Below are 13,148 nucleotides of genomic sequence, written 5' to 3' on the forward strand. Positions count from 1 at the left end.
TTAAACTGTCTCTGATTTTCAAGCAATTTTAAGTCAGACTGAGACTGGAACACTCAAAGCCATTCTGGTGTGTCCTTGCAATATATAGTTTTTATTCTAAACCTGGGATAGTTTTAGTTTTCAGAAGACTGAGGGTGGGTTCCTCTTAATGTTTTACCTGGGCTTTGTTCCTTTCATATTTCTTCTGATCCTGACAAACTCCCCAGTCCCTGCTGGTGACAAGCATACCCATAACTGCTGCCAGCACAATACTTGAAAATACAGAGGGTTTTACTCTGGGTCAAATCCAATACAACAATCTCGTTTTTAATTTAGGTCAAAAAGTGAATGTCTTTGCCGTGTTGTCTTGTCTTGTTGCAAACAGAATGGATGATTTGGAGTGAATTTTGTTTCACCTTGAAAATGTGGAGTAGGTTGTGTAGATCGGTAGGAAAAACATGTAATTTAATACATTTTTATTATTTAAATTGATGGCAGCAAAATGTGAAAGAGAAAGGGAGATACCTAGTCAGTTGTACAACTGAAATGTGTCTTCTGCATTTAACCCGACCCCTCTGAATCAGAGAGGTGCAAGACTTTGCAAGAGGTGTGTATACTTTCACCAGGCACTGCTTATTGTGTTCATCCTCTGTTTGTGTTTCCTGTGGCTCTAGTAAAAAAGGAGACGGGGCCTTCTGCTGCAGTGATGGAACAGCCAGGCCGTGATCCAGAGGAGAACAGCACCACTGCCCAAGTGGAGAGCAGTGAGAGAGSCTCTACAGAGRAAGATRAGGATGGAGCTGTAGAGCCCCAGATCCCACCCCTCATCACAGAGCAGAGGGTTACTAAAGAACGTGGAGAACCATTCTGTAAGACTGCCACTTCCTCTCTGTTTTCATTGGTTAGTAGACTACACTAGGTAGTCTCGGACTGATTTGATGTGGCACTTGCAATTCAAGGAAATAGGCTATAGTATTTTTTGAATGTTTATTCTCCCTCAGGACTAATTCTAAACCATGGAAATCAGAACCACAAATAACTGAAGCCTGTTTCTGCTTTTTCTACAGGTTATGCGTCATTGTCGATGCTTGTTGGGGTTCTAGTGTTGCTGCTGGCTGTGGTGGTGAGGTTGTTCTACCCTGTGTCTCTCACTAAGAACCCAGCGATGAACCAAACAGAGACCTTCCACAGAGAGATGAAGACGGTGGAGGCCCTGTTCCCCGGGCAGCGCTCTGAGCTGTGGAGGAGGAGCAGGATCCACCTGGAGAGGCACCTCCAGACGGCCCGGCCCACGGAGCCAGTCAGCCTGATGCTGACAGCAGGCCGCAGGGGGGAGAAGACGCTGCACTGCCTTGCCCTGCGTCTGGCCTCCGCCTTCTCCTCTGCCCTCAACGCCTCCTCCATCCACATCGACGGGGCCAGCATGGCTGGCCAGGACAGCGACCAGGTCAAGCTGGACATCGACACCCAGCTGGGGCGAGCCTTCGAGGGAAACAATTCCGTAGCCGTCATCCACCGCTTTGAGGAGCTGCCCCCGGGTTCCACRATCATATTCTACCGCTACTGTGACCACGAGAATGCAGCCTACAAGGAGGCCTTGCTCATCTTCACCGTGCTGCTGGGGGGTGAGGAGGAGCTGCCGGCCAGCCTGGGACTGAGTGCCGTGGAGGAGATGGTGGATGACCACCTGCAGGACAAGTTCCTTTCCTCTGACCAGCCGGCCGCCTTTGACTTGATGGACTTGGACAAGTTCAGTGGTCTGTGGAGCCGCATCTCTCACCTGGTCCTGCCAGTGGCAGCAGAGGAGAGGATAGAGCAGGGGGACTGTGTGTAAAACCTCCCTGTCTATTTTTACTGTTTCACCTTCTACTAGCCTGGTTCCAGATCAGTTTGTGCTGTTTTGTTTTGGTAATCATAATTCCATAGGGAGTTGACCAGAGAGCAGGAAGACTGGCACCCAGGCTAATCTTCTGATACTCCAATCACTGAACTATCTGACACTTCTGTCCTCACATCCTTCATAACATTGCTATTATTATCATCATCAGTTGTGATGTTKTAATGATGGTCACAGCACACAGGGACATGAATAGCAATGGTTGACCACTTGCCACTTTATAAGTTTATAAGTCTACTACAAAAGGCGGAGCCAAGAAAGAAAAATACACCGAGAGAGACATTGCAGTAATGTAGTAATTAGTGATCTGGAAGACACTGCAGGGTGTGTATTGTATGTACAGCATGTATGAGATTGGGTTAATGAGGGATATGTGATTATTATGAGTCTGTTTACTCTCATATTTTAATTATCCTATATATGTCTATTGAAGAGCAGCCTTCTGGAGTGTGTGTGTGTGTTTGTGTGTTGATGTTGTAACCAGGGGTTTACCTTGTCAGGATTACCCAGATTGCCTCACCTGTCAAGGACTTTGACGAGGACAAAGATATCAAATAAAACAATGTGCCTTAAATGGAAATAATTAATATGGGGAATGTGTGTATTCTGTTCTTAGTAGAATGAGTGTATATTTCRTGGGCTGGCTCGTTCTCCAGAAATATAGAAATGGCTAAATGACAGGTGCAAAGTCGTTTTTGGTCTGCCTCGCGAAGTACCACCAGAGGGCACCAAAGACCAYATTGCATGGCTGTAGCTTGGTTCATTCTCTTCTGTCTAGGAAAGTTGCTTCATAAACTATTTAAAGATAAACTACTAACAAAATGTATGTGGCGGATAATATCATGATTCAAACATTTTAAATGGACACTCGTATTCATTCTTATATTTCCAACATGGTTATCCTTTATGTATTACCGTGTGCGCCACTTGGCATTTCCCCTTTGCAGCAGTTAAACTCCTCCTTGCCCCCGTTCTTTCAGGTCCTCTCCTTTCTCTCGTCCGTCCTAGGACTCCAGCGCACTGAGCCCAGTCCCCCTCATCCCCCCGCAGTCACTCCCAGCAGATGCACTTACACACACACAGGACCACAAAACACTTGCTTTTCACTCACCAAGCAGGRAAAGGCGATTTGCTGATGAAATAGAAAGATGCAATTCATCTGGGATCAAATGAAAATACAATCTCAAATTTAGAGTGATAGGCAGTTTTTTTTATGCWGTTTTTTTCTTCTGGGCCTTAGCCTACATGATGTGTAAAAGGGCTTTCCTGTGCGTAATTTGGTGCGCGTTTTTCGCGTTGTGTTCAGCTGCYCCAAAGGAGTGCGCGGGCACGGCCAYACCTGCGGACACTAATYCTGGGATTAAACCCGAACATAAAGAGGACCTTGGAGATCAGAATGACACGCTACAGGAAGAGATGGACACGCATCATAACATTCTGACCCAGGTAGGTCCATGGTGACATCACCTAGCCTATCATCAACTGGAAGAGTTATTCATGTCAACAGATCTATTTGCATTAGTCAATGTTGATTCAGTATTTTAAAATGAATAATATTTGGTGGTGCTGAAACCATGCCTATACTGAACGCATGCTTTAGTGAAATTTGTAAGTCGCTCTGGATAAGAGAGTCTGCTAAATGACTTAAATGTAAAAGATGCCTATACTGAAAACATGCCAATATTGAAAGCATTCCTATACTGAAAAGTCCTATACTGAAAGCATGCCTATACTGAACATATGGTCAAGATGTATCAAGTAAAATGTGTTCTGATTATACGTGGTGGAAAATGCGTCCGTCCTCTTCTCTTTGTAGCTGCTGGGTGATTATGACAAAGTGAAAGCCCTCTCGGAAGGCTCTGACGTCGCTGTAAATTGTTTGTCAGACCCTGAGCAGGAGCGCCTGCCGGCGGATAGAGAGAGGGCAGCGGTACGCGGCAGGACTACTACACCGTAGAGACTTCACCTCGGGCCAGAGTGCAAGTGCGCCTGCATCGCTCCTCCGTCGGCGCTCAATCCTGCGGGGGGACTTCAGGTTGAAGCAGCTACGGGAAGCTGGGAAGGACAACATCAAGGTGATAGCCTGGATCCACTCCATCATCTTTCAAATGATGGCTCTGTCTGTGTCCTCCTCATCAATGTCAAGTTTGGACTAGGGGCTATCAGTGTCACTGCAGCTTCTGTCTTCTGACACCTTTTAGGATTCATTTGAGGATTTGGATGTTCAATTTTGAATTTTATACTCATGGATGGGCTAGAGTTTTATGGCAATGTCTGTGCTGAGAGAGTAATCCCTACAGATGGGCTGTGGGAAATAGTTTGATTATGGCAATGTCTGTGCTGAGAGAGTAATCCCTACAGATGGGCTGTGGGAAAGAGTTTGATTATGGCAATGTCTGTGCTGTGCTGTGCTCAGAATGAGAGCAACACTGTCTGATGGAAATTACTTCATCCGTTCTAGCTCTCCTTGATTACTGAATTGCTGGAGGGATCCTTCTATGGCCTGGATCTCCTGAAGCTCCACTCCGTCACCACTAAGCTCCTGGACCGTGTGGAAAACATTGAAAAGGTAAGTCCTCCATCACCGAGGAAGACAACCCTATCTCACCTTGTAAAGAGTAGACTATATACATCATTGGGCTGACGTRCACATACAGTACTTGGACAAAGGGAGTGAAGTGAATCTGAGATGTGGTGAGCACAGCAGTACGCCCACACACTGAATGAAAACAGAACTCCATATGAAACAGTAAATAGACTGGGTGTATACTGTATGTTGTAGATTAGGACAACCAGACGGGCCAGCTGAATGGAAGGAAACCAATCACTTAGAATAGAACGGGTCTCCCAGGAGCCATTACTCTGCTTTATTAGTGGTTCTGATGCATGCCACAGGCGACTGGCCTTTATGGACCTGGAAGCTGTGTCCAACACACTCCATTTAAATGATGGAAATTAGAAATGAATTATGCCTGAAGCATAACTTTTCTTAATAGAGACTCATATCTCCCTCACTAGCTTTAAGCACCGGCTGTCAGAGCAGCTCACAGATCACTGCACCTGTACATAGCTCATCTGTAAATAGCCCATCCAACTACCTCATCCCAATACTGTATTTATTTTGCTCCTTTGCACCCCAGTATCTCAACTTTAACATTCATCCTCTGCACTTCCTACCATTCCAGTGTTTAATTGCTATATTRTAATTACTTYGCCACCATGGCCTATTTATTGCCTTACCTCTCTTATCCTACCTCATTTGCACACACTGTATATAGATTTTTCTACTGTATTATTGATTGTATGTTTGTTTATTCCATGTGTAACTCTGTGTTGTTGTTTGTGTCACACTGCTTTGCTTTATTCTTGGCCAGGCCGCAGTTGTAAATGAGAACGTGTTCTCAACTAGGCCAACTGGTTAAATAAAGGTKAAATAAAAAAAWTAATAAAATAAAAATAGTGAGTTACATACATTTTATGTCTTGAAAAACACCCTTCTTTGGTCAAGGTCCCCTTTTCCCAGAAAACATCCTCACTTACTGAATGCCTGATAGTTATTTAAATGTAGCTGCTTGTGATTGAGATACAGTCTATTATAAAGTACTGACAAACATTGTCATCATTATTTTACCATAAGAAAACATCCTATATGTGTCCAACTAGAACCAAGCAGTCTCTCAGAACCACAGCCAGGATGAGGCTGGTCCAGGCCAAGAGAAGAGACCCTCTATCCAGCCACAGCAGGTGAAGGAGACACCACCCCCCTCGCTCCCCCTGAGGCAGGAGAAGAAGAGACTGAGTGATGTGGCTACAGCCGATCAGAATAAMGAGGTGGGTAGGATCTGGGAGTCATCAGGTTTGGTAGCACTGCAGCACCAATGCTCTCGAGTGGCTTTACAACAACAAAAAACACATTGAGATCCCATTGTATCAACGTCGATTACTTTCTTCATGCCAGCAGCATACCACCCTGCATCCCACCACTGGCTTGCCTCTGAAGCTAAGCAGGGTCGGTCCCTGAATGGGAGACCAAATGCTGCTGGAAGTGGTGTTGGAGAGCCAATAGGAGAAACTCTTTCCTCTGGTCTAAAAAAATATCCCAATTCCTCAGGGCAGTGATCGGGGTCAATGTAAATAGTCCAGGTGGCTATTTGATTAATTGTTCAGCAGTCTTATGGTTTGGGGGTAGAAGCTGTTAAGGAGTCTTTTGGACCTAGACTTGGCGCTCCGGTACCATTTGCCRTGTGGTAGCAGAGAGAACAGTCTATGACTTGGGTGACTGGAGTCTGTGACAATTTCTATGGCCTCCCTCTGACACCGACTGGTATAGAGGTCCTGGTTGGCAGGAAGCTTGGCCCCAGTGATGTACTGGGCAGTACGCACTACCCTCTATAGCGACTTACGGTCGGATGCAGAGCAGTTGTCGTACCAGGCGGTGTTGTAACCGGTCAGGATGCTCTCGATGGTGCAGCTGTAGAACCTTTTGAGGATCTGGGGACCCATGCCAAGTCTTCTGAGGGGGAAAAGGTGCTGTGGTGCCCTCTTCACGACTGTCTTGGTGTGTTTGGACCATGATAGTTTGTTGGTGATGTGGACACCAAGGAACTTGAAACTCTCAACCCGCTCCACTACAGCCCCGTCGATGTTAATGGGGGTGTGTACGGCCCTCCTTTTCCTGTAGTCCACRATCAGCTCTGATGTCTTGCTCATGTTGAGGGAGAGGTTGTTGTCCTGGCACCACATGGCCAGGTCTCTGACCTCCTCCCTATAGGCTGTCTCATCGTTGTCAGTGATCAGACAGGAGGGCAAACCACAAAACACTTGATTAGTTCAACTCATTTCCAAGCAGCGACCATAAGGCGATTCTGCTGATTGATTGGCAAATATAGAGGAAGATGGGGCAGGTTCATCCTCGGGATCAATGAAAAACAATCTCAAATTTAGAGTGTAGAGGCAAGTCTTTCTATCATTTAATAGGTTCGTTATAATCTTATCTCCCTGGTTGGCCATCTATGCCGATGACTCTAGACACGATGTGTAAAAGTTGTGCTTATCCCTGTGCGAATGGTGCTGCGTATTTTCGCGTTGTGTATCCAGCAATCTGCAAAGGCTAGTTGCGCTGGGCAGACGGCCACGCCTTGCGGATCACTAAATCACGGTTGGTACTTCAAGATCACGTAAAATAAAGAGGAACTTGGAGAATCAGATGACGACTCTTACAGGAACGAGATGGACACGCATCACATAGCACCCTGACACAGGTATTGGTCCATGGTAGCAATTCATAGCGCTATCCATACAATCTGGACGAGTGGTATTAGTGTCAACAGACTCTATTTTGCTTAGTCACAAGGGATGTTGATCTTCTTAAGTTTATTTTAAAATGAATAATATACTGGTAGGCGCTGTCAATTCCATGCACTATAGACCTGAACGCATCCAATGACCGATATAATGTAGACTGAAAGACTTGCTACTCAGCTTGAAACCAGATGCTATACAACTGTTGAACGCATGCCAATATATGGACTAGAACATCCGTATTTACCTTGACAAAAGTCCTTTCGTATACTGACCCAATAGGTCAAGATGCATTTGTAGCAGTAAAATGTGTTTCTGATTGATAAAATGGCGTGGTACGCCGAAATGCGTCCGTCCTCTTCTCTTTGTAGCTGCTGGGTGATTATGAAAAGTGAAATCCCTCTCGGCAGGCTCTGACTGTCGCTGTAAAATGTGTTGTCAGACCCTGAGCAGGCGCCTGCCGGCGGATAGAAGAGGGCAGCGGCAGGCGCAGGACACTACAGGGGCGCAAAGTCTAGGAGATCCCTTTAAAACACCGGGACTTTGAAGCACCTATCACTCGGGAGAGTGCAAGTGTGGCCTGCTCGCTCCTCCGTCGGCGGTCCACATACCCATGAGAGGGAGGGACTTAGGTTGAGAGGACAGCTATCGGGAACAGCACTTGAGAGTACAGAACATCAACAAAGAGTAAGATCAGCCCCTGGATACCACTCCATGCTCGGAGCTCTTTCAATATACAATTGTATTGTGGACTTGTCTGGGGTCCTCCTCATCATGTCCAAGTCTGATGCCGGCTATCAGTGTCGACTCTACTGGCCTGGGATGGGGGATATTTTGCTTGTCTAGGGACCATGTGACTTGTCTAAACGAGTTTTTTAGTGACTTCATTTGAGGATTTGGATAGTTCAACGGGCTTATTTTGGGGCTTCTTCTTGAAATTATTATCCACTCATGGAACTGGGCTAATAAGAGCAGATTCTATATCGGCAATAGGTCTGCATGGTCTGTAGGTATGAGTAATTCTCCTCCAGACGGGCTGTGGAAATAGTTTGATTTGGCAAATGTTGTGCTGTGCTGTGCTCCAGCACACGATAGTACAGCAGCAGACCCTGTCTGCATACCGGAAATGACGGGTTCCTCATCGCTTATTCAGGAGCGCCGTCTCCAACTTGCGTGGTGCCAGATATTACTATGCAGGGGTTGGGAATGATTCTGCTGTGAGGGATGCGCTATGAAATCACGTTAGTTATTGGGCCTGCGATCTCCTGAAGCTCCAATCCGTCCAGTCTGATAACATTCTCGGAAGACTCTCATGGAGGGCTTGTTGTTGTTTGGGATAAACATATAGGCACACCAGGTAGTTCGCAGGGTACGCGCATCACATTGTGGGGATGGAAGAAAACCCTAGCAGTTGCTTACCTCAACCTGTATTGATTCCACAGCTTCCTACCAACCTTCGTAAGAGTAGACCTACATATACATCAATTGGGCTGACGTACACATACAGTACTTGGACAAGGGAGTGAAAGTGAATCTGAGAATGTGGTGAGCAAGGCAGTACGCCCCAACACACTGGGTATATTTGTTAAACAGTAACTCCATATGAAACAGTAAATAGACTCTGGGTGTAATACTGTATGTTTGCTTAGATTAGGACAACAGACGGGCCGCTGAATGGAGGACACCAATCAACTTAGAATAGAAACGGGTCTCCCAGCGAGCCATTACTTCTGCTCCTTAATACTGGTTCTGATGCAATGCCACAGGCGACTGGCTTTGGGTATCGGACCTTTGGAAGCTGTGTCACACACTCCACTATTAAACATGGGGGAAATTAGAAATGAATTATGCCTGAAGCTAACTTTTCTTAATAGAGACTCCTATCTCCTCACTAGCTTTAAGCACTCGGCTGTCAGAGCAAGGGTTACGCTCCACAGTCACACATTCAGTCCCTGTACTATAGCTTCACTAGTCTCCTGTAATAAGCTCTTCTCCTGGCCTCACGGCGGGCGATGCGCCAAGGGGGCTAGGGTGGTGTTACCTACTTCACTCATCTTGCTGTGGCTGGAAGCAGGGTCTCTTTCTTTGGCTGGGACACAGCCTATCCTGGCTGTGGTTCTGAGAATGCTGGTTTATTCCCACACTATATGGAGATTTCTTAATTGTAAAATATACTGATGATGTAGTATTAATATTTAGCTCTGTTTTGTCAGCCTAACTTTATAATAGACTGTATCAATCCAAGCAGCTACATTTAATACTATCAGGCATTCAGTAGGTGAGGCTGTTTTCTCTCTGGGAAAAGGGGAACCCTTGAAAACCACAGTATCCGGAAGAAGGGTGTTTCTTTACCTTTACATTCATTCAAAAGACCATAAAATAGCCTCTGTAACTGCTACTATACCCTACCATTTTTATTTACCATTTGTTGTTTAAATTTTTTTGTCTATTATTTTTTAATATTATCAATCACCTTACTTATTTTAAAACTTTGCAGCTTGGACCGAAGTGGGCATTTTATTGCCTTACATAAGTTGAGAATTCTCTATATATCCTACCACGTTTCGCATCATTTGGCACAATTCAATCGGCGGCCACATCTGGCAAGAATAAAGCAAAGCAGTGTGACACAAAACAACACAGAGTTACAAAAACATGGAATAAACAAACATACATCAATAATACAGTAGAAAAATCTATATACAGTGTGGGCAAATGAGGTAGGTATCTATAATATTAGAAGAGAGGTTATAGTGGCTGGGGAATAGATGTGAGGTGGTGAATCCATGGTGGCACATATGGTTAAATTTATAGCTTTGATATATGATGATATACCAATAGCTTCGCACTTAGGAATCTGGTAAGCTGTGTTGGTTGTTTGATTGGCTACGAGGATCAGCATTGTGAACTAGTTGATATAGTTACTGCGTTGGGTTGCTCAAATTCTTGCCAGGCCGCAAGTAGTGTAAGGAAAAAAAATGAGAACGTTTCAGTCAAAATTAAGGCTCAACCCAGGTAATTATAAAGGGTGAAATGAATGAGTAGTATGAGAAAATTATATAGGAGCATATAATATATCAGATGAGATGAAGCGCATTCTATTGTTATCATATGTCGTGCAGTAGAGAGATTATGAAACACCTTCGTCTTTGTGGTTACATGAGAGATGCCCCTGTTTTCCCAGATAAGACATTCCTCACTAATAGCTAGTGAGGGGAGATATGAGTCCTCTATTAAGAAAGTTATGTACTAATGCCTGAATAGTTATTTAAATGTAGCTGCTTGGATTGAGATCAGTCTATTATAAAGTACTGACAAAAAATGCTTGTTCATCATAATGGCATATTTTCATTTCTTAATTTACTCATCTATTGTATAAAAATGGACATCCTAGTGTGGTTGGACACAGTCTGTTCGGGCTCAAATAACATGAGAAACGTCGTCATAGGACAGTCTTCGCTCACAGAAGAACAACAGCCAGGACTGCAGTGATGCATGGAGGGCAGTCAGTAAGAGCCTAGGAGATGTACGACGCACGTCACTATCCGAACAGCGGTCGACAGTATCTAGATGTACACCGCACTTGGTTCTTCACCCTTCGCACGTCCCCCTGGGCAGGAGAAGAAGAGACTGAGTGATCGTGGCTACCGCGTCTATAGAGCGATGTGGGATGGATTGGGTAGATCATCATGCGTATCTCGAGTAACAGCAGCGAAGCTACACACATCGCTCTCGAGTGGCTAGTTACACACATAATATATTAACACTATGATTCCTATTTGTGAATCACGTGCGATCTGGTTTTTTCATATATAATGCTAGCACAAGTACTCGCCACTTGGGCGCTACTGGGCCAGGTCGCGCTCACACACTGGCTTGCTCTCTGTACTTGCAGTCTCAGACATTCCGGCTTTGGCCATCCCTGAATTGGGAGGTACTCCTAGTGACGCTCTGCCAAATGAAGGTATGGTGTTGTGAGAGCCACATTAGTGAGTATATACTACTATGTCTTCGCACATGGGGCGGTTAGATACACTATCCTCCGATTGAATTGCGCAGCAGGAGACTATCGTGACTGTTGTGGGTCCATGGTATTTTTATAGTCGCAGCGCACTGGGCTCTATGTTGATTAGAAGCTGTAGTTCGCGGGAAGGTCGATGGGGAGTCTTTAGAGTATTCAGGCGAGTGAGAGCTGCTCATGAAGATTCATGAAAGTTCATGGATCTGTAGCTAGTTGGGACCATAAGGTCATATCCTCTAGGCGCAGCCGGACAGTGTTGCCTCCTTCTTCTGAGCACAAGCACATGTCTACCGCTTGTTGCTGGCAGAGCAGCACATAACATACATCTACATTTTCACTAGCAAGCCCTGGGCTGTCTGGAGTCCGTGGGACATTAATTTTCTACGCTGCCCTCTCAGGCACCGACTAGTTACACGCCATAAAATCTCCGCATGTGATGTAACTGAGGCTAGTTGGCAAGGAAGCTAATTATAGAAGAGATAGATTGTAGGAAGCTATGGCAGCTACGCCAATAACTCTCCTCACTCAAAATGCAGAACATTCCTTACGAGTCGGAGGATGGCTAGAGCAGAGAATTGGGTCACCGTGAACAGGCGTGTTGGTCAACCGGTTGGTCAGACGATGCTCGTCACTGAAGTCGCGCTCTAGCAAACTATGTCGAGTACACACGGTAGAGTCGATGGGAAACACTGCCAGCCTCTCTGAGGGGGAAAAGGGTGCTGTGGTGGCCCTCTTCACGAGTGTCTTGGTGTGTTTGGACCATGATAGTTTGTTGGTGATGTGGACACCAAGGAACTTGAAACTCTCAACCCGCCACTACAGCCCCGTCGATGTTAATGGGGTGTGTACGGCCCTCCTTTTCCTGTAGTCCACGATCAGCTCTGATGTCTTGCTCATGTTGGAGGGAGAGGTTGTTGTCCTGGCACACATGGCCAGGTCTCTGACCTCCTCCCTATAGGCTGTCTCATCGTGTCAGTGATCAGCCCTACCACTTGTGTCAGTCAGCAAACTTAATGATGGTGTTGGAGTCGTGCTGGCCACGCAGTCATGGGTGAACAGGGAGTACAGGAGGGCTAAGCACGCACCCCTGAGGGGCCCCTGTGTAAGGATCAGCGTGGCAGATGTGTTGTTGCCTACCCTTATCCATTTTGGGCAGTCCATCAGGAAGTCCAGGAATCCAGTTGCAGAGAGAGGTGTTAGTCCCAGGGTCCTTAGCTTAGTGATGAGCTTTGTGGGCACTATGGTGTTGAACGCTGAGCTGTAGTCAATGAACAGCATTCTCACATATAGGTTCCTTTTGTCCGGTGGGAAAGGGCAGTGTGGAATGCGATTGATGTTGTGTCATCGTGTGGATCTTTTGGGGCGGTATGCGAATTGGGTGGTCTGGGTTTCGGGATGATGGTATTAGATGTGAGCATGCTACCGAAGTGATGCTACGGGGCTAGTCAATTTATGCGGGTTACCTTCCTTTCTTGGGTACAGGGACTATGGTTGTCTGCTTGAAACATGTAGGTATTACAACTCGGTCAGGGGAGGTTGAAAATGTCAGTGAAGACACTTGCCAGTTGGTCTGCGCATGCTTGAGTACACGTCCTGGTAATCCGTCTGGCTTGTGAATGGACTGTTTGAAGGTCTTGCTCACACAGCTATGGAGAGCTTGATCACACAGTGTCTGGAACAGCTGGTGCTCTCATGCAATTGCTTCGTGTTGCTTGCCTGAAGCGAGCATAAAAGGTAAATTTCGCTCGTCTGGTAGGCTTGCGCTAGTGGGAAGCTCACTGGGTGCTGGGCTTGGGTCCGCTTTGTAGTCCGTAATAGTTTTAGACCTGGCCATATCCGAATGAGCGTCAGAGCTGGTGTGTAAGATCAATCTTAGTCTGTATGCGTTTTGCCTGTTTGAATGGTTCGTCTGAGGCATAGCGGGATTTAATTATAATCGTCCGGAATTAA

General features: G+C 45.8%; 1 protein-coding gene and 1 pseudogene across 1 annotated transcript in view; both read left to right on the forward strand.

Moving 5' to 3' along the window:
• Positions 1–2,463, forward strand: part of LOC111975742 (torsin-1A-interacting protein 2) — a 4,123-nt gene extending 1,660 nt beyond the window's left edge. Inside the window, exons 2-3 of the mRNA XM_024004297.2 lie at positions 654–848; positions 1,047–2,463. Coding sequence (XP_023860065.2) covers positions 686–848; positions 1,047–1,813 — 930 coding nt within the window. The 5' untranslated portion in view covers positions 654–685 and the 3' untranslated portion in view covers positions 1,814–2,463. The remainder of the gene's footprint in view (positions 1–653; positions 849–1,046) is intronic.
• A 439-nt stretch (positions 2,464–2,902) lies between these two features.
• The window catches only part of LOC111975511 (olfactomedin-like protein 2B), a 37,721-nt pseudogene continuing 27,475 nt past the window's right edge, over positions 2,903–13,148 (forward strand).

The sequence above is a fragment of the Salvelinus sp. IW2-2015 genome, linkage group LG16 (genome assembly GCF_002910315.2).
Source record: "Salvelinus sp. IW2-2015 linkage group LG16, ASM291031v2, whole genome shotgun sequence".
Lineage (NCBI taxonomy): Eukaryota > Metazoa > Chordata > Actinopteri > Salmoniformes > Salmonidae > Salvelinus > Salvelinus sp. IW2-2015.